The following is a 27,804-nucleotide window of genomic DNA, read 5'->3' on the forward strand; positions in this document are numbered from 1 at the left end:
TTTGAAATTTGAGAGATGTCTGACATATTCACTGTCATCGTGTTTAACAATTCGCGCACAGCAAATGTCGCTTAACAGTTGCAAACCAGTTTTGGTTGAGCAAATGTGTTATATTGAATGCAAAACACCTTGATGTTAACGAAATGAATTTTCAGATTCAAAATATGATACCTGGCAAATTGATGACATACAAGTCGGTTTATTCCGTTACTAACCAAGATGATGTAGTCAACTATCCTACGGAATTTTTAAATTCGCTGGATCTGCCCGGATTACCGCCTCCCAATCTGCAATTAAGTCGGATCGGCAATCATTATGTTGCGAAAGGTAAACCAGCCACGTCTTTGTAATGTCACCCGACTTGCGGTGAAGAAATTAAAGAACAACGTAATCGAAGCCACAATTTTAAAAGGAAAGTACAAAGGTTAAGACAGTTTGATTCCATGTATTACTATGATTCCTACCGACATGCCACTCGACTTTAAACGGTTATAATTTCCAGTGCAGCTTGCATTTGCCATGTTGATAGATAAATCGCAAGAGCAGTCGTTATATGTTTGTGGCATCAAGCTTGAAAATCATGTTTTTCACATGGCCAATTGTATGTCGCATATTCCCCTGTCGGGACACCTTCAACATCATTTGTTTACGCACCAGAAAACAAAACTATCAATGCTGCGTATCAAAAGTATTACAATAAATGCTGCCTAGCAATAAACTTTGACACTGCTTCACTGATCACCACAAAAGTTGACAGATATATATGAGTTTTCATAGATAGGTGAAGAAGAGATGAACTGAAGTGGCGGAGTCCAACAGAGAGAGGACGAGGAGAAGGATAGAGGGTGGGGGGAGATGGGCCAAGGCATGGGGAGGGAGGGCGGGAGGTGAACATAGAGATAGTGGGAGAGGAATAAATGGATAGAGAGAAAATAGGGGAGGGAAGATGGACTACGAGAGTATGGAATAAATAAATGCCCAGGCAACGCCCGGTTTTCAGCTAGTTGTCAGATACAAAAGGATTTCTTCGAGACTTCACAATCTCCCCCCCCCCCCCCCCCCCCCGAGCCCATGAACATAGTGTTTTTTGTTTTAGTAGAACGCAATGCAGTCTGTGTTGCAGGTTTCAACACTGAAATGGATGGATATTTGTACTAAAGAAGCGAACCTCCACCCCCCCAAAACATAAAGAAGATTGGTCCCCTCCCCAGAAGAATAAATTATCTACGCCCTTGATAACCATTGTACTGCAATGAGAACCAAATTAAGATTTTGGAAGTCTAGAATCTTTAACTTCAGTATGTTTCAGCGAAGTATTACACCAGTTATACAAATATTTAACTACTTTTCCAGGATGTATTTTACTGGTTCTGTGAATTCATTCAAAGTTGTCAAAATCATTCTAAATTGCCAAAATGCATTTTAACAAAATCGAAGCACTTGTTACGTATCCAGTTCGTCTAAAAACTATAGTACTGGGAATACAATGGCGACTCTGAGCCATTTTTCGCGGCGTCTACGTTTGCGTCATGAGAGACCACACTTGTAGTCTAGGTCTGCGTCATAGGGACCATAGTTCGGACCCTCATGATGCAGACTTAGACGACGAGTGTTTACTTGCATGATGCGAATCTAAACGACGACTGTAGACCCTCATTACACAGACCTAAACGACGAGTCTGAATTCTCATGACGCAGACGTAGACGCTGTGGAGAGTGGCTCCGAGTTTCCATCATATTCCTACTACAACACATTCGTGGAAAATGACGCTCTTCATTTTAAAAGCATTTGTAGTGTCTAGGTCTTCAGCATCTTGACCCTGCTTGTGGGATTCCCCTTAATATAGATTAGAATGGCTAATATATTTGGAACATTTTCTTTCAAAAACTGTTCGCTCAGAACATGTTTCAAGACTGTGTTTATACTATGAGCCATGCATGGAAGACGCTCATATATTTCGAGAGCTTTGACAATGTTCCTGCCCTTGTCTGTGACAAATGTAATTTTGGCAATGTCTTCACGAGAAACACCCATAGTTTCTAAGCGATCTTCTAATTCGTTTCGAATATTCGAGCCAGTTTTTGGGCAGTCAGGAAACGCAGAGCACATCAGTACATAGTTATTCAAACGCCAGTCTGAATTTATGTAATGCATTGTCACGGACATGTAATGCACCCCTTTGTAATTCTCTGTCCATAGATCAATTGTACTGGCACATATACCAGAACGAATCGCATGCACTATATCTGGGAGCATTTTGCTGCGTACTTTATCAGCTGAGATTTGAACTTTCCTAGCTACTGTCACTCGGGAAGGCATAATATTTTTAATATCAACTGAGCCATATTTTTTACCTATGTCGATCAGTGTCTGCCCTAAATTAAGAAATCCTTCTCCCTCTATACTACTAAATGGTCTCAGGTCCTTCACACACATTTCGACGCACTTTTCGGCCACTAAATCTTTGTCCTCTTTCAAGATATTTACGGAGTGAGGGAACTGCTTGTCAAATTTGCACACATGTCGTAACATACTCGAGGTTCCCGAATAAGTACTTAAGAGCTTTTTACATAGTTTGCATTGAGACACACCTACTGATTTATTTGAAGCGGCATCATAAGCACACGAAAACGTTTCCCGTGCGGCACTTGTGCTCTGTTTCGTTACCAGCATGTATTCGCCAGTTGTCAATTTTTTCTCAAACTCACTAAAGTTCGACCTATTCATTGTGTCGCCCCCACCTTTGCGATAAATGAACTGCGGGCTGTGGTGTCACCGCCAGACACCACACTTGCTAGGTGGTAGTTTAAATCGGCCGCGGTCCATGTAGTACATGTCGGACCCGCGTGTCGCCACTGTGATCGCAGACCTAGCGCCACCACCAAGGAAGGTCTCGTGATACGAGAGTGGACTCGACCCCAGTTGTACGAGAACCTAGCTACCGCCCAGTTGTATGAAGCCTTTCTCTCTCATTAGCCGAGAGACAGAATAGCCATCAGCTAAGTTAATGGCTACGAACTAACAAGGAGCCATTTGTATCAGTGCCTATAGCTTACGAGTATTCAAGAGAGATGTATTCCAAGGAATCAATAAAAGATAAGTAAAAAGTATCTACATACTTTTCTTCTTATTCATTCATAAGTTCTCATGTTCCAGACTTCACGCCCGTCTGCTTATTGCCGTTCGTGCACTATCGGCCACAGCGTTAGCGTGCCTTTCTTTTGGCTACTACCGTGTGGCGTAACAGTCTTGTTACGTCACTACAGATTGGCGACGAGTACAAACTTCTTTCTGATTGCTTACATTTAATTGTGTCATGGCTTCGCCACATTCTCCAGATGTACTGTCCGAATTTTATCGCTTGCAGAATCAGCAGACGCAGGCGTTACTGGATGCTCTTGGACAGCTCGTCCAGGGTCAACGTACCATTCAATCCGATGCGGCCGCAGCCGCTTCACCGCTACCGCAGCCACAACCTGCCGTTGCACCGCCTTTTAGGCACTACGACCCGAACCACGAGACCTGGCAAGAGTGGTCTCGTCAGTTCGCCTTCCACCTTGCTGCCTACAGAATTCAAGGTAATGAGCGGCAGCCGTTTTTGCTTTCTTGTGTCGGTGTGTCCACGTACCGTGTGATAGTGAAATTGTTTCCCCGGCGCGACGTAGCAACTTTGTCATACGAGGAAATTTTGTCTGCATTAGATGCCTATTTCAAAGAAACAGTTAATGTGGTTGCAAAACGGTATACGTTTTTTCGTACAAAACGTACGGCCGGTCAAACTAATAGGGAGTGGGTAGCAACATTGCAAGGACTTACTAGGGACTGTGCCTTTGAATGTGACTGTGGTCTTTCTTATTCAGATACAATGGTGCGTGATGCAATTGCACAGAACGTTTCTGATGTTCGCATACGGGAGCAAATTTTAAAACTAGTTAATCCCTCCCTTCAACAAGTGATAGACATATTGGATAGACAGGACACACTGGACTGTGCTCAGGAATCTTTTGAAACTTCGCCAGCCGTGTGTAACATTAACCGGCCCGCTGGACGCGCTGTGCGACCCGGTAACCGGGCCTCGCGAACGGCGACACAGCGACCGCCGCGTGCTACGCCAGGTGTGCCGCGCCGGCACACAAATGCAGTGAAATCATGCCCGCGGTGTGCTACTAGACATTCGCGTGAACATTGCCCGTCACGCCAAGCTATTTGCTTTTTCTGCAATAAGAAAGGACATGTTCAAAGTGTTTGCCAGAAAAAGCTCAGATCAGACAATCACAATCATTCCAGGCCCTTTGCTTCGCGCCGGAATCGAACCAAGGACACTCAGGCTCGTGGACCTTCGCCTATGGACATTCATGTCGTTACTTCCACTTCGTCCTGTGACACTTTCTCTAACAGTAACTGTGTTGGTCCCACAAAAACTGTGCGTCGACGTCGCCGGAAATCACGTCAATTAGCAAGTGATTCTGTACCAGTGTCTGTTCCAATTGCACAAAACAGTCGCTCTTGTCGTCAGCAGGACAATAAACTTTTTGTGGACTTAGACTTTGAAGGCAAAGTGATACCATTCCAGCTCGATACCGGAGCTGCAGTTTCATTGCTCAATCACGACACGTACAAACAACTGGGCAAACCTCCGTTGCGTTCCGCAAATGTTAAGCTAACTACATATTCCGGACAGAAAATTCCTGTGTTAGGACAGTGCAGCCTTCTTGCAACATACAAGGGACAAACAAAACTTGTGTCATTTTACGTTCTTCGTTCTTCTTCTGCAGTGAACTTGTTTGGTCTAGATTTATTTAAGTTGTTTAACATGTCTATTGTAAATCAGGTCCTATCAGTGAATCAGACTGTGCCTACCGACAGTGTTTCTCGGCTGTGTGACGAATTTGCAGACATTTTTGCACCGGGCTTAGGTTGCGCTAAAAACTATGCAGCACATTTAGAACTGAAGGTAAACGCGCAACCGAAATTTTTCAGGGCGCGCAATGTTCCCCACGCATTGCGTGATGAGGTCGCAAGAACGTTACACGATCTCGAATCACAGGGTGTAATTGAACGTGTGCAAGCTTCTCTCTGGGCCTCACCCTTAGTAATTTTGCCAAAACCTTCCGGAAAATTGAGACTTTGCGTGGACTTCAAGGCCACAGTGAATCCACAGCTAGTGACTGCTACTTTTCCTTTGCCCCGCCCGGAAGATCTTTTTGCTAAACTGTGCCCGGGAAAATATTTTTCAAAGTTGGACCTAGCCGATGCGTACTTGCAAATACCGGTGGACGACGAATCCCAGCGCGTATTGGTGGTTAACACGCATCTTGGATTGTACCGCTTCAAAAGACTGCCATTCGGGTGTGCATCCGCCCCTGCCTTGTTTCAGCAATATTTACAAACTATTTGTGCGTCGGTCCCTACTGCAGCAAACTATCTGGACGATATAGTGATCTCCGGACAGACAGAAGAAGATCATCTTGCGAATTTACGAACATTATTTCAGGTCTTGCGGCAAAATGGTCTTCGCTTGAGGAAGGACAAATGTGTGTTTTTTGCTCGTGACTTACCATACCTGGGACATGTCATTAATGCCCAAGGCATACATCCGAGTCCAGAGCACCTCCGTGCCATACAAGAATTGCCTTCCCCTCAAAATGTGAAACAGCTACAAAGTGTGTTGGGTAAAATTAATTATTACAATAAATATGTGCGCAATGCCTCTTCCATTTCAGCTCCGCTTCATCGCTTACGCCGTAAAAGTGTTCCGTTCGTCTGGACGACGGAATGTGAACGCGCCTTTCGCCAGTTGAAATCGGCGTTGCTTTCTAATACTTGCCTTACGCCATTCGATCCCCAGAAACCCCTTTTGTTGATGGTAGATGCATCAGATTTCGGGATCGGTGCTGTACTTGCGCACAAAGTTGGCTCCCATGATCGCCCTATTGCCTTTGCGTCCAAATTGCTCTCGTCTGCGCAAAGAAATTATTCACAGATAGAGAAAGAAGCTTTGGCTCTCGTGTTTGGTGTTACTAAGTTCCATGATTTCTTGTATGGTCGTCACTTTACCATCATCACAGACCACAAACCTTTGACGTCGCTTTTTCATCCGAACAAGCCTGTACCTCCACGTACAGCGCAGAAATTCGTTCGCTGGTCTATTTTCCTCTCGCAGTACCGCTACGATATCTTGTATCGGTCCACTGCTAAGCACGGAAACGCCGATGCGTTGTCCCGTTTGCCTGTTGCTGAGGATCAAGCATTCGATTCTTCCGAACTTGCTTGCATGTTCATTGATTCGGAAACCGATGAAGTGGTCGAATCGTTTCCGATTGATTTTCGTCGTGTCGCTACAGCCACAGCTGCTGACCCTGTCCTTGCTACTGTTTTACGTTTTGTTGCTACGCAATGGCCTTTGTCAAAGTCTCGGATCGAGGATCCGTTGGTTCGCCGATTTTTTGCTCACAAGGAGAGACTTTTTGCTCGACGTGGTGTTTTGTTGTTGCGTTCTGATAATGATCAGTCCAGAGTCGTGGTCCCACGTTCGTTACAGTCCTCTGTTTTACGGCTTCTTCACCGAGGACATTGGGGTATAGTGCGAACGAAACAACTTGCTCGTCAGCACTGTACTTGGTTCGGAATCGATGCTGCGATTACGAATATGTGTTCTTCGTGCCCGGCGTGTGCCGAACAACAGTCCGCTCCGCCGCGGAAAGTTTTTGCGTGGCCACAAGCCACTTCCCCTTGGCAACGCTTGCACATTGATTTTGCTGGTCCATTCTGGAATGCTCGATGGTTGGTTCTGGTCGACGCCTTCAGTAATTTTCCTTTTGTTGTCCGGATGTCTTCCACGACGTCCTCCGCCACCATCCAAGCGTTGTCTGCTATCTTTTGCATTGAAGGTCTTCCGCAGACTATTGTTTCCGACAATGGCCCACAATTCATGTCCGCAGAATTTCAGTCATTCTGCCAGGCCAATGGTATTCAACATCTGACATCCGCGCCGTTTTCGCCTCAGTCCAACGGTGCCGCTGAACGATTGGTCCGGACTTTCAAGTCACAGATGTTGAAATTGAAAGAGTCGCATTCTCGGGAGGACGCATTGTTGCTCTTTTTGTCTTCGTATCGCTCTCAGCCCCGAGATGGGCGCTCGCCGGCTGAGTTGCTCCACGGTCGTCCTCATCGCACCTTGATGTCTTTGCTGCATCCGCCGCAGCAGGTTCCTGTGCAGCGGCAGACTCCTGCTTTTGCTCCAGGCGACGTTGTATTTTATCGCAACTATCGAGGTTCACGGCGTTGGCTCGCAGGGCGCATTCTTCGCTGCCTCGGCCGCGCGATGTATTTGGTTTTGGGGGCCTCTGGTGAGGTGCGTCGGCATCTCAATCAGCTGCGCCTCTGTCGTCGCTCGGGTTCTGCCGCTCCCCGTCTGCTTTCAGCGACGGTGCCGTCCGGTCAGCGCCCTGGGGACCCATCTACTGGCTCGCCTCATCCCCAGGTGTTACCGACGATGCCTTCCATTTTGCCCCATGGCGACGCGCCGCCGCCGCCGCAGCAGCAGCAGCAGCAGCAGCAGCCGCCGCCGCCGCCGACCGCATTCGACGCTTCGTTGCAGCCGCCAAGCGCCTCCCAGGGTCACGCGCCGCCGATCGCTTCCCGTGACCAGCTGTCCTCCGCCATGGAACTCCAGCCCGCTCCGGACCACATGACGTCATCGCGCGTCGGCTACCCCGACGCAATGGAGGTCGACACTTTGGCCCCTCCTGTTTCTTTACGGGCGCATGCACCGCATGTTGACGTGCACCCTGGACTAGTTTTGCAGGCGTTTCCTAGCTCCCCTCGGACCGGATGGCCGGGTGCGGGTGGCACAGCCTCGCCTGTTGTTAGGCTCCCCACCTCATCGCATACGTCAACATGTGGTCCTCCCCACGGCGGGCGGAAGCCTTATTACACGACCGTTCGCCGATTTGCGGGGGAGGAATGTGGTGTCACCGCCAGACACCACACTTGCTAGGTGGTAGTTTAAATCGGCCGCGGTCCATGTAGTACATGTCGGACCCGCGTGTCGCCACTGTGATCGCAGACCTAGCGCCACCACCAAGGAAGGTCTCGTGATACGAGAGTGGACTCGACCCCAGTTGTACGAGAACCTAGCTACCGCCCAGTTGTATGAAGCCTTTCTCTCTCATTAGCCGAGAGACAGAATAGCCATCAGCTAAGTTAATGGCTACGAACTAACAAGGAGCCATTTGTATCAGTGCCTATAGCTTACGAGTATTCAAGAGAGATGTATTCCAAGGAATCAATAAAAGATAAGTAAAAAGTATCTACATACTTTTCTTCTTATTCATTCATAAGTTCTCATGTTCCAGACTTCACGCCCGTCTGCTTATTGCCGTTCGTGCACTATCGGCCACAGCGTTAGCGTGCCTTTCTTTTGGCTACTACCGTGTGGCGTAACAGTCTTGTTACGTCACTACACGGGCTAACTACCTGGCTACCCTACTCACGGTAGCTTGACAGCGCAACCTGTTGTCAGGCGCAGCAAGCTGAGCGGGTCCCGTGTAGCTTGGCAGGCCTGCGGGAACCCAGGTAGCTCGGGCTTGCGGGAGCCCAAGTCGATTGCATTACCCACTACGCCTCAGTACACGCGCACTCTTGTGTTTACGTCGCGGCAGGCTGACCTGCATGAATGGTTGCAGAGGACCTAGGGGCAAGCAGGCTGCAAGGGGAATTTGTACACCTCTGGAAATAACCCAGAACGTCTTGAGACTGTTACTTCGCTTTTATTGTTTGACTGCATCCGCATAACACAATCAAATCAGCAATCACACAAAAACTCACAAAATAATTACAGAAAGCGACACGAAGCGATCAAATACAAAAACTAAGAATAATCAAGGAACCAAAGGGGTTCCGTGTAGAGTCTTACTCCGCTGCGTTAAAACGTGTCTGCTTTTAGCGCGACCACTAGAAATCACTGTCGTTCGCCACAGATTAATAATTATAGAGAACTTTAATGAAGTGGCTTTAATATTTCAGGTGTTCTACGCAGTCTCCTCCCACTTGAGTACAAGGCTCAGAAAGTTCAATCAACCGTGTGAAACTGTCAACAGAGTCCTTTTGGGATGTTGTTCAAGTCGTGTGTCACATTCACACCTTCTTCGGTCTTGGCGAACCATTAGAGAGTTGTTCTGTACTTTGCCTTTTGTGACAAGTTCGTATTGATAGCATGAAGTCTTGTCACCCAAGATGATTTTTTTTCAGAGAAAAATTTGTCCACGTTTTGAACTTCAATCACATCCCAGCAAGCGTCTATGCGTCGTCGATTTTATTTGGGAGTCAAGGTGTGCGAGGCAAAGTTTTCACAAAATTTTCTCTTCTTCAAAACATTCTGAAGAATATCTTGAACGCTTGATTTATAGATGTTCCGTTGCAATATGTAATACAACAGCGTTGTAACAGAACGGCCGTAGGTTCATTACTTAACGCTGCCCACTGCAAACTGGCTGGTCGATTGTGCATCTAACTGCGCTGACGCCGTTTATACGTCAGGAATGAATTTAGTGTCGGAACTTTTTATACAGAGAGCATGCTGCATGGGGGCTTAATTAAAATGCAATAATTTTAGTAGCAGTGTGTCTGGTTACGGAGTCTCGTAACCGGTTGGCCCTGAGTAGTATTAGTACGCAATCTGACTGCATAAAACAAAAATAAAGAATGACAAGAAATTTCCGTTAACACAATTGATTAATTAAGTCCCCTGCAACTATAAAAGCTACGAAACAACAAAGCACAAGTGTAACTGTTCTGTGTGTGGTAGTGTGACTCAACGTACATGTATCTGGCACGGTTCTTCCTCAATACGACAAGGTATTTTAAACACCATTTATAATGAACTAATTAAAAAACCAGAAATACTATAATTGCACATAGAAACCAGAATTACAAGTCTACTACATGAACACGAGACAGATGCTTTGTTGACTGAACCTGTGATCAAGAGGCATTGTCATTAAAGAAATGTGAAGTAATTATTTTTTTTCCTCAATATATATTGACGAAAAATACACTGTGATCATTGCAACATCTTCCATCTATACATTACACCATCCGAACAGCATCTACTCTCTCGCCCAACAGAACAACAACTGCACTCGACATCCTCTGAACTAGTACTGCTCTCGATATCCTCTCAACAAGTACTGCCCTCGCAACCTCTGAACTACTACTGCACCAGTGGAGGCGGCGGAATAATAATCTTTGGCGCAATCTCTGGCGCTGTGACTCAGTGTAGCCACCTTTCAATATACACATACACAAATCAGACTGCGTGGAGCCATTTACTGTATTCTGTCAGTCGTTCGTACCTGTTAGTTCCAAAGATAGTAGTTCTAGAAGATTACAAATATGAAATTTTAACGGAAAATTAAAGAGGAAGTAATTTCCAAGAATGATTGCCTATCGAAGTCGCTGGGTCCAAACGATACATATAGAACGTGCGATCGTAAATCGATAATGCGACTCCGGTGGCGGGCGTTGTGATCAATTATTTGTGATCCTCATTTTTATCTCCTTTCCGCCGTTCCCTTACTTGCTCTAAATTACATACCTTCGCGAATTATTTGTGAGTTGCTAGGGGAACCCAGGCGATTTATGTCGTTAGTAAGTGGGATGTCTGGTGTTCTTGACGTTTCTTCGGCGGATTGTCTCACATGGGAGAATCTAATTCAATGTTTAAGCAACGTAGAAAATTGTTCGACTTTTTGTCGCAAATATGGAGTACTACATCTACATTTATACTCCGCAAGCCACCCAACGGTGTGTGGCGGAGGGCACTTTACGTGCCACGGTCATTACCTCCCTTTTCTGTTCCAGTCGCGTATGGTTCGCGGGAAGAACGACTGTCTGAAAGCCTCCGTATGCGCTCGAATCTCTCTTATTTTACATTCGTGATCTCCTCGGGAGGTATAAGTAGGGGGAAGCAATATATTCGATACCTCATCCAGAAACGCACCCTCTCGAAACCTGGCGAGCAAGCTACACCGCGATGCAGAGCGCCTCTCTTGCAGAGTCTGCCACTTGAGTTTGCTAAACATCTCCGTAACGCTATCACGCTTACCAAATAACCCTGTGACGAAACTCGCCGCTCTTCTTTGGATCTTCTCTATCTCCTCCGTCAACCCGATATGGTACGGATCCCACACTGATGAGCAATACTCAAGTATACGTCGAATGAGTGTTTTGTAAGCCACCTCCTTTGTTGATGGACTACATTTTCTAAGGACTCTCCCAATGAATCTCAACCTGGCACCCGTCTTACCAACAATTAATTTTATATGATCATTCCACTTCAAATCGTTCCACACGCATACTCCCACATATTTTACAGAAGTAACTGCTACCAGTGTTTGTTCCGCTATCGTATAATCATACAGTAAAGGATCCTTCTTTCTATGTATTCGCAATACATTACATTTGTCTATGTTAAGGGTCAGTTGCCACTCCCTGCACCAAGTGCCTATCCGCTGCAGATCTTCCTGCATTTCGCTACAATTTTCTAATGCTGCAACTTCTCTGTATACTACAGCATCATCCGCGAAAAGCCGCATGGAACTTCCGACACTATCTACTAGGTCATTTATATATATTGTGAAAAGCAATGGTCCCATAACACTCCCCTGTGGCACACCAGAGGTTACTTTAACGTCTGTAGACGTCTCTCCATTGATAACAACACGCTGTGTTCTGTTTGCTAAAAACTCTTCAATCCAGCCACACAGCTGGTCTGATATTCCGTAGGCTCTTACTTTGTTTATCAGACGACAGTGTGGAACTGTATCGAACGCCTTCCGGAAGTCAAGGAAAATGGCATCTACCTGGGAGCCTGTATCTAATATTTTCTGGGTCTCATGAACAAATAAAGCGAGTTGGGTCTCACACGATCGCTGTTTCCGGAATCCATGTTGATTCCTACAGAGTAGATTCCGGGTTTCCAAAAACGTCATGATACGCGAGCAAAAAACATGTTCTAAAATTCTACAACAGATCGACGTCAGAGATATAGGTCTATAGTTTTGCGCATCTGCTCGACGACCCTTCTTGAAGACTGGGACTACCTGTGCTCTTTTCCAACCATTTGGAACCTTCCGTTCCTCTAGAGACTTGCGGTACACGGCTGTTAGAAGGGGGGCAAGTTCTTTCGCGTACTCTACGTAGAATCGAATTGGTATCCCGTCAGGTCCAGTGGACTTTCCTCTGTTGAGTGATTCCAGTTGCTTTTCTATTCCTTGAACACTTATTTCGATGTCAGCCATTTTTTCGTTTGTGCGAGGATTTAGAGAAGGAACTGCAGTGCGGTCTTCCTCTGTGAAACAGCTTTGGAAAAAGGTGTTTAGTATTTCAGCTTTACGCGTGTCATCCTCTGTTTGAATGTCATCATCATCCCGGAGTGTCTGGATATGCTGTTTCGAGCCACTTACTGATTTAACATAAGAGCAGAACTTCCTAGGATTTTCTGTCAAGTCGGTACATAGAATTTTATCTTTCGAATTCACTGAACGCTTCACGCATAGCCCTCCTTACGCTAACTTTGACATCGTTTAGCTTCTGTTTGTCTGAGAGGTTTTGGCTGCGTTTAAACTTGGAGTGAAGCTCTCTTTGCTTTCGCAGTAGTTTCCTAACTTTGTTGTTGTACCACGGTGGGTTTTTCCCGTCCCTCACACTCTTACTCGGCACGTACCTGTCTAAAACGCATTTTACGATTGCCTTGAACTTTTTCCATAAACACTCAACATTGTCTGTGTCGGAACAGAAATTTTCGTTTTGATCTGTTAGGTAGTATGAAATCTGCCTTCTATTACTCTTGCTAAACAGATAAACCTTCCTCCCTTTTTTTATATTCCTATTAACTTCCATATTCAGGGATGCTGCAACGGCCTTATGATCACTGATTCCCTGTTCTGTACATACAGAGTCGAAATGTTCGGGTCTGTTTGTTATCAGTAGGTCCAAGATGTTATCTCCACGAGTCGGTTCTCTGTTTAATTGCTCGAGGTAATTTTCGGATAGTGCACTCAGTATAATGTCACTCGATGCTCTGTCCCTACCACGCGTCCTAAACATCTGAGTGTCCCAGTCTATATCTGGTAAATTGAAATCTCCACCTAAGACTATAACATGCTGAGAAAATTTATGTGAAATGTATTCCAAATTTTCTCTCAGTTGTTCTGCCACTAATGCTGCTGAGTCGGGAGGTCGGTAAAAGGAGCCAACTATTAACCTAGCTCGGTTGTTGAGTGTAACCTCCACCCATAATAATTCACAGGAACTATCCACTTCTACTTCACTACAGGATAAACTACTACTAACAGCGACAAACACGCCACCACCAGTTGCATGCAATCTATCCTTTCTAAACACCGTCTGTGCCTTTGTAAAAATTTCGGCAGAATTTATCTCTGGCTTCAGCCAGCTTTTTGTACCGATAACGATTTCAGATTCGGTGCTTTCTATCAGCGCTTGAAGTTCCGGTACTTTACCAATGCAGCTTCGACAGTTTACAATTTCAATACCGATTGCTGCTTGGCCCCCGCATGTCCTGACTTTGCCCCGCACCCTTTGAGGCTGCTGCCCTTTCTGTACGTGCCCGAGGCCGTCTAACCTAAAAAACCGCCCAGTCCACTCCACACAACCCCTGCTACCCGTGTAGCCGCTTGCTGCGTGTAGTGGACTCCTGACCTATCCAGCGGAACCCGAAACCCCACCACCCTATGGCGCAAGTCGAGGAATCTGCAGCCCACACTACCAGACGAGGAAAGAAGGGACTGTGTAGAATGTGGTGGTGCGAAGTGTGTTAAACTTCGTAAGAACAGTTTGGATGCTGAAATACCGTTACGATTTCATTTCGGACAGTGCGGAAAACGAACGAGTATTAGGAAGAATACATGGTTCGACTCCTCCAAATTATCCATCCAGACCACCGTAATGGACTTTCACGTGACAACACCGACGACGGGGTAAGGTAAGTCGTCTCCTTTGCAATTACAAGTATTTTTGAAACGCTCTTCTTTCGTCGTTGCTGTAGTGACCAACGTAAACATACTCATAACGCCCGCCACCGGAGTCGCATGATCGATTTCCGATCGCACGATCAATATACAGGGTGAGTCACCTAACGTTACCGCTGGATATATTTCGTAAAACACATCAAATACTGACGAATCGATTCCACAGACCGAACGTGAGGAGAGGGACTAGTGTAATTGTTTAATACAAACCATACAAAAATGCACGGAAGTATGTTTTTTAACACAAACCTACGTTTTTTTATATGGAACCCCGTTAGTTTTGTTAGCACATCTGAACATATAAGCAAATACGTAATCAGTGCCGTATGTTGCATTGTAAAATGTTAATTACATCCGGAGATATTGTAACCTAAAGTTGACGCTTGAGTACCACTCCTCCGCTGTTCGATCGTGTGTACAGGAGAGCAACGAATTACGTAGGGATCCAAAGGGAACGGTGATGGATCTTAGGTACAGAAGAGACTGGAATAGCACATTACGTCCACATGCTAACACCTTTTTATTTGTCTTTTTCACTTACGCACATGTACATTACCATGAGGGGTGAGGTACACGTTCGACGGGCGTTTCATAGGACGTGGAGGACGCATAAATTGGCCAGCCCGTTCTCCTGATCTTACACCTCTGGACTTCTTTCTGTGGGGTACGTTAAAGGAGAATGTGTACCGTGATGTGCCTACAACCCCTGAGGATACGAAACAACGTATTGTGGCAGCCTGCGGCGACATTACACCAGATGTACTGCGGCGTGTACGACATTCATTACGCCAGAGATTGCAGTTGTGTGCAGCAAATGATGGCCACCACATTGAACATCTACTCTCTATTCCACTCCCTAATTGAAAACGGAAACCACGTGTGTACGTGTACCTCACCCCTCATGGTAATGTACATGTGCGTCAGTGAAAAAGACCAATAAAAAGGTGTTAGCATGCGGACGTAATGTGCTGTTCCAGTCTCTTCTGTACCTAAGGTCCACCACCGTTCCCTTTGGATCCCAACGTAATTCGGTGCTCTCCGATACACACGATCGAACAGCGGAGGAGTGGTACTCAAGCGTCAACTTTAGGTTACAATATCTCCGGATGTAATTAACATTTTACAATGCAACAAACGGTGCTGATTACGTATTTGCTTATATGTTCAGATGTGCTAACAAAACTAACGAGGTTCCGTTTAAAAAAACGTAGGTTTGTGTTAAAAAACATACTTCCGTGCATTTTTTTATGGTTTGTATTAACCAACTACACTAGCCCCTCTCCTCACGTTCGGTCCGTGGAATCGATTCGTCAGTATCTGATGTGGTTTACGAAATACATCCAGCGGTAATGTTAGGTGACTCACCCTGTATATCGTTTGGACCCAGCGACTTCGACAGACAGTCATTCTTGGAAATTACCCAGTTTTCTGTTCATTTTGTCCCCATTATTTTATGAATAAGGGTTAGGACAGGAATCGTATTTTCAGGCCTCGGGCTCCAGCAGTATTTGCCCAGAGACTCCAACGAAAGTGAAACCAATTTCTCCGGCAGAAAAGAGAGAAGCAGGTGCATCCAGGTGTTACTTGCTTTCTCGCCCTCTTTCCCGCCTTCCATCAGCACATCCAGGACGGCCACAAGGCTGAGCATGTTGGTAACCAAACATCGCCGTCTTTGTACTCATTTCAGCTCGTGTCGTTTTACGTTTCACCTTACTGTGTTTTACTGTAAATAAAAGCTCTAAAGATACATTTTGCTCTTTTATTGACATTTGTTGCTTCACCATTTGTTTCAGGGTCGCAGTCCCATTCTCACAGCTGGACATCACTTTCTTCTTACATTTGTCTCAACTAATATGAATAGGTGTGGAAATGTTACACTGCTTTGCAAAACTTAACGACGATACAGATAAAGTTACGTAACACTTGGTGGAAATGAATGAAATTGCGGGAGCGTGTTGCCAGACACATTCCTGTTGTGCACAAGTGTCAGCTTGACAATAGCGCCAGGTGTGGGTGGCCCCGCAACACGAGGCTGTTGAAGTTACGAGAAAAGTCGATGCGTGTCAATCGTGGAGTAGTTACGGTGCAGTGTGCTTGTGTTCTTCGTTACAACATGACCCGGCGACAACATATGGGTGACTTCACACAGGGAACAATGAATGGGAAACTGGAAGAAGCACCAAGTATCAGGAGTATATCTCATGAGTTTGGTATATTGCTCACAGCATTGTTTCACGCGCACAGGGGGCGCTCCGAACCACAAGTATCGCTGCTATGGGAGAAGAGGTGGTCGACCACGGTCAACTACATCAGCGGGTGCAGTTGCAACCACATTTAACAGGACTCCAAGGCACGATGTCTCACGCTTCAGAGTGGCACGGAGAGTGGATAGGGAGGTCTCTTTGGCCGAGGACTAGTACGTTGTGTTCCGTTGACACCTGGTGGCGTTTGCGATGGTGCCGAGAGCACAGATACCGGGCCGTCGCGGAGAGTGGTTTCTCAGATAAGTGGAGATTAAGTTTGAGTAATGAAAGAAGGGTGCCAACGGCAGTGGTAACACCGGTTCCCGTCAGATCACCGAAGTTAAGCGCTGTCGGGCTGGGCTAGCGCTTGTATGGTTTACCATCCGGTCTGCCGAGCGTCGTTGGCAAGCGGGGTACACTCAGTCCTTGTGAGGCAAACTGAGGAGCTACTTGATTGAGAAGTAGCGGCTCCGGTCTCGTAAACTGACATACGGCCGGGAGAGCGGTGTGCTGACAACATGCCCCTCCACATCCGCATCCAGTGACGCCTGTGGGCTGAGGATGAAACGGCGGTCGGTCGGTACCTTTGGGTCTTCATGGACTGTTCGGGAGGAGAATAAAAGAAGGCTAAAAGAACGGACCTGCAAAATCACAGACCAATACCCTTAACATCGGTTTGCTACAGAATTCTTGAACATACTCTCAGTAAGAATATAATAAATTTGCTTGAGACAGAAAAGCTTCTGTCCACGAATCAACGCGGTTTTAGAAAGCATCGCTCGTGGTAAACGCTGCTTGCCCTTTTCTCACATGATGTCCTACCAACTATGGATGAGGGGCAACAGGCAGATTCCATATTCCTAGATTTCCGAAAACTTTTGACACGGTGCACCACTGCAGACTATAAACGAAGAGACGAGCATACGCAATAGGTTTTTCAGATATATGAGTGGTTCGAGGATTTCTTGAGTGACTCGATGGTAAGTGTTCATCAGAGACTAGGATATCATGAGGAGCGCCCCAGGGAAGTCTGGTAGGATCGCTCTTATTATTTATATACATAAATGATCTGATGTACAACAGTCTGAGGCTGTTTGCTGATGATGCTGTGATGTACTGACTTCGCCAAAATATCTGGTCGTTGTGATGAATGGCAGCTAACTCTAAACGCAGAAAAATGTACGTTAATGCAGACGAGTAGGAAAAACAAACGCGTCGATTACGGATCTAGGCGAAATGTTGTAAAGCGATATGAAATGAAACGAGTATATAAAGATTGTAATAGAAAAGGCGAATGGTCGACTTTGGATTATTGGGAGGATTTTAGGAAAGTGTGGTTCATTCGTAAAGGAGACTGCAAATAGGACGCTAGTACGAGCCATTCTTCAATATTGCTCGAGTGTTTGGGATCCGTACCAGGCCGGTTAAGGGAAGGCCTCGAAGCAATTCAGAGGCGGGCTGCTAGATTTGCTACTGGTAGGTTCGAACAATACGCAAGTACTACGGAGATTGTAGTGTTTCTCCTGGGTGGCCTTGGGTTTTAAAAAAAAATGTAAGCTAAATTTTATAAACAACCGACAAGTTACGCCAAGGAAGAAGAGAGAGAACTACAATGGGCATGTTATTCCATGGACTCTTGCGCTTCTATGCGTGAACTATCTTTCCTTTCTCATTCGCTTATCTTATCTGCCTGGGTTCGGACCTAAGAGGACGTTCTTGTGTAAAGCTCATCTTTCTCTACCAGCTAATAATGTAAGTTGTACATAAAACCAAAAAAAAAAAATAATGGTTATTATGTCAAAAGAATTTGTGCATGCGGTCAACGAATTTGTAATCTGATACCTGGATTGCCTTAACAAAGAATTTTCATTGTTAGGCGCTATCTTAGAAAATCTTTAACGTTTTTCTTTTAGCTCATCTACGAGACGTGCCGTCGGTTAGGACAATTAACTTTCTTTCAGATCCTACGAGCCCGGAGGAAGCTGCTAATAATTTAACAATTTTTACTTACAGCTTTTCTTTATATAACGAGATAACATCCTTGGCAGAAAAGGTCTGGTCACAGGATTCCAGTTCCATTACAGGATTTCATATGTAGATCCTACTCTTGTTATCTTATATTGGGGAATCGAGACGAAATCACGATATTGAGTTACGTATTGCAGTAGTTTACAGCGAACAGACTTGTGAAATATTCTCTGGTGCAATAAGCACACGACTTCTCACGAACCAGGAATAATATCTGTGCTGTTGGGTAAAGAAGGAAAGGACAATTAACTGTCGAAGATTAGGCAACTAACCTGAGAACTAAGCTAGTTTATTAATTACTGACCTGTGTCAGGCTAACTAAGAAGATATTGCACTATTAAGAGCATTCTTGTGAGTAAGTTGCAGAAAAGTGTTTTCAACCGCTAGTATTGAATCATTAAGAGTACGATTACATTGGCAGACTGCCGTATATTTTTTAGGTATCACTGTTTTTATATTTTTACATTACAAGATGCTTCCGGAACTCAAATTGGAAACCCTGGAGGGAAGGTGACGATCTTTTCGTGGAACAATGTAGAGAAAATTTAGAGAACCGACATTTGAAGGTGACTGCAGAACGATTCTGCTGACACCAAAGTACGTTTCGCGTAAGGACCGTGAAAGTAAGATGAGAGAAATTGGGGCTCGTACGGATGCATGGAGATAGTCGTTCTTCCCTCGCTCTGTTGGCGGGTGCAATAGGAAACGAAGCGACTAGTAGTGGTACAAAGTACTCTCTGGCACCCGCCGTACGACGGCTTGCGGAATATGTATGTAGATGTAGATTCCAGGCTTACCGTCATATGGCGAGAGGTGGGAAAGCTTAATGCAACCAGGAACATTGCCGGATATGATCGTTCTGGTGATCCGAGCGTTATGGTGTAGGGAGGTGTAATGTTGCATTGACATACTGACCTCGAGGTCTTTGAACACAGAACATTCACCAGTCAACGTTATTGTGACTGTACATCTTCCCCCTGTACGTCTTTTCAGGGTTGCACTTGGCCCTGACTTCACTCTTATGGGGTGACAATGCATGAGCGCATCGAATAGCGCAGATGGAAGAGCTCTTGGAACTAAAGGATATTCGGCGAATGGACTGCCCTGCCGGTTCTCCGACTTAAATCCCATCGAGGACGTGCGGGTTTCGTTGGAGAGACGTATTGTAGTACGTCCAGATGCAACAACGAGAATCCAGCAGTGTTCAACAGTACCAGTGGAGGCACGGAACGTCTTACCACGGGAACTCGTTATCAACCTTGTGGCATTTGGAATAGGACTTATGTCCATAGGAGCTTTTTTTACTTCAAATAATCGTTCCTGTCATATCTCTGAATATTTACCATTCCTCCTAGTACATGAATTTTGTATTTTGAACTTAGTCTGTAATACCAACACATGTCCAACACTCATACAAAAGTTATCCGTAGCCGAATAAGACTACTGTGCATGTAACGGCCACTCTTATTTCATAAACGAAGTGCTTTAATGTACTTTGTAATTTGTTAATCGTAATTACTTGTACCTCTTTCATTAGCTTTTAGTTTGTCAACAAAGTCCTTTGAATTTTGTTACTTGTACAGAAGTTGGTGTATGTTTCTATTATTAATGATTTGCTGGTCTTGGACCTGTTGATGATAACTTAGAAAATTTTATCCATGATAAAAATAATCTTCCTGCGTGGTTAAGACAGGTAAGTACGAGGGTAATCCCAAAAGTAAGGTCTCCTATTTTTTTATAAGTACAGAACTCTGTTTGTGTGGGAGTTGGTCACACTGTTATGAAGAGTGCTTCACGCGCTGTGAGTAAACATGCGCACGCCGCGCTGAGCGGTCAGTCTTGGCTTGGCAGCCGTTGAGAATGGAGCTCCCGTTGGGTGTTACTGCCAAGTGCGAATTGCACGCAGTTATTCGGTTTTTGAACGCAAAGGGCACTGCTCCGATTGAAATCCATCGCCAAGTGACGGAAGTGAGTCATACATTGATGTCAAAAATGTTCGTAAGTGGTGTAGAGAGTTTGCAGCTGGTCGGACCGAAATTCACGACGAACAAAGGAGCGAGAGACTGCCAGTTTCTGAGGAGACAGAGTTGAAGGTTGAGCAAAGCTTGCGTGAAGATCGGCGGATCACCCTGGATGATCTCTGCACGTTGGTTTCTGAGGTTTCCCGAAGCACCGCTCACAAAATTTTAACGGAAACATTGGATTACTGGATGGTGTGCGCAAGATGGGTGCCACGCATGCATGCTGACTGAGGACCACATGCGGCAACGAGTTGACGCTTCCCGCGCATTTCTTCACCGCATTGCAGCCGAAGAGGACAACTTTCTGGACCCCAATTGTCACGGGTAACGAAACCTGGGCATATCACTTAACACCTGAGACCTAGCAAAAATCACGCCAGTGGCGGCATCCTTCTTCGCCAAAGCCGCGGAAATTCAAACAAACACAGTCTGCCGGTAAAGTCATGACAACCGTTATTTGGGATCGGAAAGGGATATTGTTAGTCTACTTTATGCTAACTGGAACCACAATTAACGCTGACAGGTACTGTGAGACTCTGAAAAAACTCAAACGGGCAATTCAGAACCGGAGAAGAGGAATGTTGAGCAAGGGCTTACACATTCCCCATGAGAACGCTCGCCCACACATCGCTCGACAAACCGTTGCTCTCCTGCAACAGTTTGAGTGGAACATAATCACCCACCCACCCTGTAGTCCTGACTTGGCGCCCAGTGACTATCACCTGTTCCCAAGGTTAAAAGATCATTTGGCCGGAAAGCGATTCAGCTCCGACTACGAGGTGAAAGAAGAGGTTCATAGCTTTCTGAACAGCATGGCGACTAGCTGGTATGACATGGGTATACAAAAACTACCACAGCGTCTACAAAAATGCATCTACAGAAATGGTGATTACGAGGGCAGTTCAATAAGTAATGCAACACATTTTTTTTCTCGGCCAATTTTGGTTGAAAAAACCGGAAATTTCTTGTGGAATATTTTCAAACATTCCCGCTTCGTCTCGTATAGTTTCAATGACTTCCGACAGGTGGCAGCGCTGTACGGAGCTGTTAAAATGGCGTCTGTAAAGGATGTGCGTTGCAAAAAACGGGCAGTGATCGAGTTTCTTTTGGCGGAAAACCAGGACATCTCAGATATTCATAGGCGCTTGCAGAATGTCTACGGTGATCTGGCAGTGGACAAAAGCACGGTGAGTCGTTGGGCAAAGCGTGTGTCATCATCGCCGCAAGGTCAAGCAAGACTGTCTGATCTCCCGCGTGCGGGCCGGCCGTGTACAGCTGTGACTCCTGCAATGGCGGAGCGTGCGAACACACTCGTTCGAGATGATCGACGGATCACCATCAAACAACTCAGTGCTCAACTTGACATCTCTGTTGGTAGTGCTGTCACAATTGTTCACCAGTTGGGATATTCAAAGGTTTGTTCCCGCTGGGTCCCTCGTTGTCTAACCGAACACCATAAAGAGCAAAGGAGAACCATCTGTGCGGAATTGCTTGCTCGTCATGTGGCTGAGGGTGACAATTTCTTGTCAAAGATTGTTACAGGCGATGAAACATGGGCTCATCACTTCGAACCTGAAACAAAACGGCAATCAATGGAGTGGCGCCACACCCACTCACCTACCAAGAAAAAGTTTAAAGCCATACCCTCAGCCGGTAAAGTCATGGTTACAGTCTTCTGGGACGCTGAAGGGGTTATTCTGTTCGATGTCTTTCCCCATGGTCAAACGATCAACTCTGAAGTGTATTGTGCTACTCTTCAGAAATTGAAGAAACGACTTCAGCGTGTTCGTAGGCACAAAAATCTGAACGAACTTCTCCTTCTTCATGACAACGCAAGACCTCACACAAGTCTTCGCACCCGAGAGGAGATCACAAAACTTCAGTGGACTGTTCTTCCTCATGCACCCTACAGCCCCGATCTCGCACCGTCGGATTTCCATATGTTTGGCCCAATGAAGGACGCAATCCGTGGGAGGCACTACGCGGATGATGAAGAAGTTATTGATGCAGTACGACGTTGGCTCCGACGTCGACCAGTGGAATGGTACCGTGCAGGCATACAAGCCCTCATTTCAAGGTGGCGTAAGGCCGTAGCATTGAATGGAGATTACGTTGAAAAATAGTGTTGTGTAGCTAAAAGATTGGGGAATAACCTGGTGTATTTCAATGCTGAATAAAACAACCCCTGTTTCAGAAAAAAAATGTGTTGCATTACTTATTGAACTGCCCTCGTATGTCGAAAAATAGCTAAATGTTCAAGCTGTAAACTGATGTAAACCATTGTAGAAGTAAACAGGTCTATGTACTTATAAAAAAACAGGAGACCTTACTTTTGGAATTACCCTCGTAAATTCTTCTTAGTAAAGGAAACCTTATTCTGATTCTTCGTCTTTTCAGACAATTTTATTAATAGCAGGACTTTTATACACAGCACAACTCCACTCATACAGCGTAATACGAAACGTTTTCATCTTTGACAACCACACAAATGACAGGCATTCTGTGAAACAAAAGCATGAAACACGTACAAGGGCTTCAATATGTTCCACGTAAGATAGTAAACGTGGAATAAGCAGATTTCAATATACAACTGTATTTTTGTTGTATTATGTCAATGTGTTTTATAATGACACAGTTCACGAAGATCCAGCATCACAAAGCGTTACTTGTCTACAATAGCAACATCTGTAATTCTCCACTATTATTGTCCTTATGCAGCACTGCCGTTTGGACGTAAAACGATGTCATGAACCTGCAACATCAAAAGAAAGTGGGTCAATTGTTAAGCGCTGTAAAAGCGAAAAAAAAACCTGCTTTGCGCAACAGTAGTGTCAGCTAAAAATTAGGACACTTACTACCGATCGGTTTATAAGAACGTAGTTCAAAACACGTGATACTTTCGAAATACATAAGGCTTCTAAGCCGTGATCGATGAACTAAATTATTTTGCGCTGAAAGAACTGTGAAAGAAGCTTACCTGTACTCGAGGATGCTGGGATAACATGTAAACCACGGCTTCTGCTACATCCTCTGGTTCCATGTATGGGGCTCTATCGTAAAGGTCTTTAGGCCAGAATTTCCCGTTGTTTAGCAGCTCTGTCTTCACAGTGCCCGGAGAAACTGCCTGTAACGGAATTTCGCTCTGTGAGATTGACAGCTTCTCTCTTCTATACAATGTAAAACTTTTCAATGAAATAGGAAATGTAGCACAACGTAATGGTAATGCTATGATTCCCTGTTGCTACATAAAGAGGCTTTGATGTGGCGGCCCATTCTCCTCATACACAACAGTCTGGTAACATCTTAGAATGGAGCATAGACTGACAGAGTAGCCAATAAAAACCAGGTACGTGGGACAGCAATAAAAAGTGCGCACCGTCTTCACGTTAGCAATTTTTGTAACACTCTCTGGAGTTCCGTCAAAATTATTATCATCACCTTTCCTTTTATAGTTATTATTATTGTATCTCGTACTATGATGGTGACGCACATTTCTTGTGAGAACGGTAGAGACGCCCATGTGGTATGCCATTCAACTAACCATAACAACAGCAAACAAAGTTCAGGTTCATGCAGATTCAAAGTTCAGATTCATTTTTATCCTCACCTTCTACATCAAAACTACGAAACGTATCTCACCAATAATCGCTTATTCGAACCCAAAAACTAACATAACTCATTTGGGGAAAAATGTTAATATTTCTGTCTCGTTGTTCAGTAAGGTAGCAATAACGCGTTGTTCATTATGCTGTGAACCCCTTGCGATAGATACTAATTCTCAAAGGTATTTTATTCAAATAGCAAGCAACAGTGTGGCTCAATGTTAAAGCACCTCTAAGTGAGTAAGCGAATTTCTCTTATCACAGATTGTAATATTACGCAGATAAAAATAAATATTCCATCACTCAAGCCTTTTGTCAGAGTCCATTACATATGATTATGAATCAATTTTCGTCGACGAAGAAGTCGCTGGAAAGGAAGCATGAATATACAGGTAGCATAGCTGGAGATATAAATCGACCATAACCGTTCCAAAGGAACCATCCCAGCATTCACATTAATCTCTTTCGAAAACTACATCAGCCCCATATCTGAAAAACTGCAACAGGAATTGAGCTCCTCTCTTCACGACATCTAGTCCACTGTCTTGACCACCGTGCCTCCTCCCACGGTAGAATCCATCTAAAACTGCAAGAGTCGTCCATTGCAACACTCTCAGCCATCAGCATGTCACCAAAGAGAGAGGACTGAGAAAATTGCAGACAAATGTTCTGGGTACTTCGTAAGGAGGGTATTTACTCCAGATCTTCTGGGGATTCCGTCATGAGGGGATGCGATTTCACTTTGCCGGCTATTCACGCATTAACACAGGGAAATAAAGTTGGAATACCGTCCTAAATGCATTACAAAAAATGTTTTTGAACTAATTAAGCGCGCTAGCTTACTAATGAAGGAAATGTAGGGTCGAATACATTTTTATTTATGCTGTTGCAATACATATTACTATCTCTTCGACTCTTAAAATTATATAAATTTTTCTTCGGCCTACGATTTACATTAATAAATGTCGAACTGACTTACAATAGAGAGGAAATTGTACAAATATACAACTTAAACGTTTGTGTAGTTCAAACAATGAATCAGGAACACAGGATGGTAATAATAATATGCTAAATATGGAAATTATGTAATACAAATGGAGGTTGCAAAATTAGTTACGGAACGTCTGAGAAGAAGAAATTCCGAAAGCTGGAGTGACGTTGCATTTGTTACACTGTACATCATAGTTACTCAAAAGGCGTTCTGCGGAACACTGACTTTCCGCGGGAAGTGAGTAAGTACTCCGTGAAAAACTATTAATAACATGAGGTTTTTTCGATATTGTTACGATATTGAATATTTTTAAACTTTTATTATAATTTCTGTATTATTAGCTATGGTTTAAAATTGAAGTACTCACTGAACAAAACAAGGTTTTCAATCTTCGAAATAGACAGTGTGTTCCATCAGAGTACCAAGATCCCCCAAGTGTTCCGGCAGAGGAAAAGTTTGGGAACTCACGGTCTACGTGAAAGAACACAGGTGGGTTAAAAATGCTAGTTCAAAAATGGTTCCAATGGCTCTGAGCACTATGGGACTTAACTTCTAAGGTCATCAGTACCCTAGAACTTAGAACTACCTAAACCTAACTAACCTAAGGACATCACACACATCCATGCCGGAGGCAGAATTCGAACCCGCGACCGTAGCGGTCGCGCGGTTCCAGACTGTATAAAAATGCTAGTGACCCAACATACTCTGTAATGGACAATGTAAAGTTTGGTAACTATCGTTACCAACAGTTCTTGAGAAACCAGACGCTGGCTGAAACTACGATAGTGTGGTAAGGAACATACGTTTGAATACTGTAGCTTCTGTTAGACTTCATAAAGATAGTGAGAAATTCAGAACTGAAAGAAGAGCTCGAAGATGCAATATCACGAAACCTACTCTCTATAGCCCTAGGTAAACAGCGGAAACCAAAAAGGAATACGTGTTACTAGGATGTGTCTGAAACACAATTGTTTTGCCTATAATAATATACTACTAGATGACGGACATTTTCCATTTAGGGTAAATGCAAAGTATTGCTGTATGGACAATAAAATAAATAATCAGAAGAATCCAAAAGTCCTTTTCTGCTTTTGGGAAATAGGTGTTGTGCCCAAAAGGAAAAGTTTATAATCAGTGTGTGGGACCAGTTCTGAATTATGAAATTGTATTGAGTTGTTCATCAAGTGAGAGAGATAGAGATGTTGGTAAGAACTATAAATGAACAGGAAACGATGAAATTCATCAAGAAACAAATTAGAAACAGTAATGAAACTGAATGAAACATGGGAGTCTGTTAATGACAGTCCTGTTCTTACCGGTCTAAACACCAACTATTCGTGATATCCTATTAAAAAGATGGCCAAACATGCTCACATGCGATAAGGCTAAGGCAGACGACATGTTAAGAGTAAATACCTACACGTCTCTCTGTTACCATTCTAGAAAGTATGGCGATAAACGTACTTATTGAGTCAAATAATCTGCATTGTTTCTAGAACAAGAGATTTGATGCTATTTATGCCTGCTTGGTCCCGTTAAGGTACAATTTAGTAACAGATGTTGACTTACCCCCACGCGAATCTTGCTCTTTTTGGCGACGAGGTCCTTCCTGAGGCCTTCGAGCAGCACGTTGACGGCGTGCTTGGTGGCAGAGTACATGGCGGTTTCTGTTCCGAACGCTGGCAGGTGTGCAGTTAAGCTGGAAACAAGGACAGGAAACTGTGAGACTACCTGCAGTCCCAGACAAACAACAGATACAAGATGTAACGTACTGCGCATACATAGGAAAAGAAATCCACTACTGTACAGCTACACTATTGATGAGAAACAGCTGGAGACAGCGTCTGCCGTAAAATACCTAGGTGTAACTGTCCAGAGCTACCTTAAGTGGAATGACTATATGAAACAGATAGTGGGAAAAGCAGACACAAGACTCCGATTCATCGGAAGAATCTTAAGGAAATGTGACTCATCCACGAAAGAGGTGGCTTATAAGGCGCTTGTTCGCCCTATTATTGAGTATTGTTCATCTGTCTGGGATCCCTACGAGTTAGAACTGATAGAGGAGGTAGAGAAAATCCAACAAAGAGCGGCGCGTTTCGTCACGGGATCGTTTGGCTGGCGAGAGAGCGTCACGGAGATGCTAAACAAACTCCACTGGCAGACGTTACAAGAGAGGCGTTGTGCATCGCGGAGAGATTTACTATTGAAATTTCGGGACAGCACTTTTCGGGAGGAGTCAGACAACGTATTACTTCCCTCCACATACATCTCGAGTATTGACCACGAGGAGAAAATTCGAGAAATTAGAGCCAATACAGAGGCTTCATTCTTCCCATGCACTATTCGCGAGTGGAACAGGGTTGGAGGGATCAGATAGTGGCACAGAAAGTACCCTCCGCCACACACCATTAGGTGGCTTGAGGAGTGTGATGTATGTGTATATGTAGATTCTTAATGAAGAGGAACCTATGTGCGGCAAATAATATCCAGTCAAGGAGAGTGTTAACGAACTGTCAAATTGCAAAATGCTAACTTTCACGGCAATGTCACAGACAATAAAATGTTCTGGGCTTTTACACCGAGATGGAAAGGATTTCACTTTTAAACCCAACGTTTCGTCCACATCTGTACAGGACGTTTTCAAGGGCTATCGTAGTTTCTTTGAGTGTCCGATTCACACCTTAGCTTGCTGCTGACTGCAGTAAAATTTCGTCTACGCCAGCTCCCACGCAGTAGCGTGACGTCACATGTTTTGAATACCAGCGCGCAATTGGCCGTTGTCGACTGCCGTCGTCTGCTATTGCTATCACCCCATGGTGGAAGACTGGTACACATCTTCTTCAGCACAAGGATCCAAATGT

At 44.7% G+C, this 27,804-nt stretch overlaps 2 protein-coding genes across 2 annotated transcripts in view; one reads left to right on the forward strand and one right to left on the reverse strand.

Annotated features, from left to right (window-relative positions):
- Window positions 1-2,851: 2,851 nt before the first annotated feature.
- On the forward strand, window positions 2,852-8,442 carry LOC126457164 (bromodomain-containing protein 4B-like). Its single transcript, XM_050093247.1, has 2 exons — window positions 2,852-3,579; window positions 7,426-8,442. Exons 1-2 carry the CDS (start codon window positions 3,318-3,320, stop codon window positions 7,998-8,000), a joined length of 837 nt encoding a protein of 278 aa, XP_049949204.1. The 5' UTR covers window positions 2,852-3,317; the 3' UTR covers window positions 8,001-8,442.
- A 14,426-nt stretch (window positions 8,443-22,868) lies between these two features.
- LOC126455547 (dehydrogenase/reductase SDR family member 11-like) overlaps window positions 22,869-27,804 on the reverse strand; it is a 34,100-nt gene continuing 29,164 nt past the window's right edge. Inside the window, exons 4-6 of the mRNA XM_050091302.1 lie at window positions 26,510-26,639; window positions 23,325-23,471; window positions 22,869-23,099 (exon numbers count right to left, since the gene is read on the reverse strand). Of these exons, the coding sequence (XP_049947259.1) occupies window positions 23,058-23,099; window positions 23,325-23,471; window positions 26,510-26,639 (319 nt within the window). The 3' untranslated portion in view covers window positions 22,869-23,057. The remainder of the gene's footprint in view (window positions 23,100-23,324; window positions 23,472-26,509; window positions 26,640-27,804) is intronic.

The sequence above is a fragment of the Schistocerca serialis genome, chromosome 2, assembly GCF_023864345.2.
Source record: "Schistocerca serialis cubense isolate TAMUIC-IGC-003099 chromosome 2, iqSchSeri2.2, whole genome shotgun sequence".
NCBI classification, from domain to species: Eukaryota; Metazoa; Arthropoda; class Insecta; order Orthoptera; family Acrididae; genus Schistocerca; species Schistocerca serialis.

What these genes read in the sequence shown, in the direction of transcription:
- LOC126457164 (XM_050093247.1), top strand. Translation starts at nt 3,318, where the DNA reads ATGGCTTCGCCACATTCTCCAGATGTACTGTCCGAATTTTATCGCTTG. An exon ending in TGCTGCCTACAGAATTCAAG is followed by an intron (nt 3,580 to 7,425) that starts GTAATGAGCGGC and finishes GTCTGCTTTCAG; the next exon opens with CGACGGTGCCGTCCGGTCAG.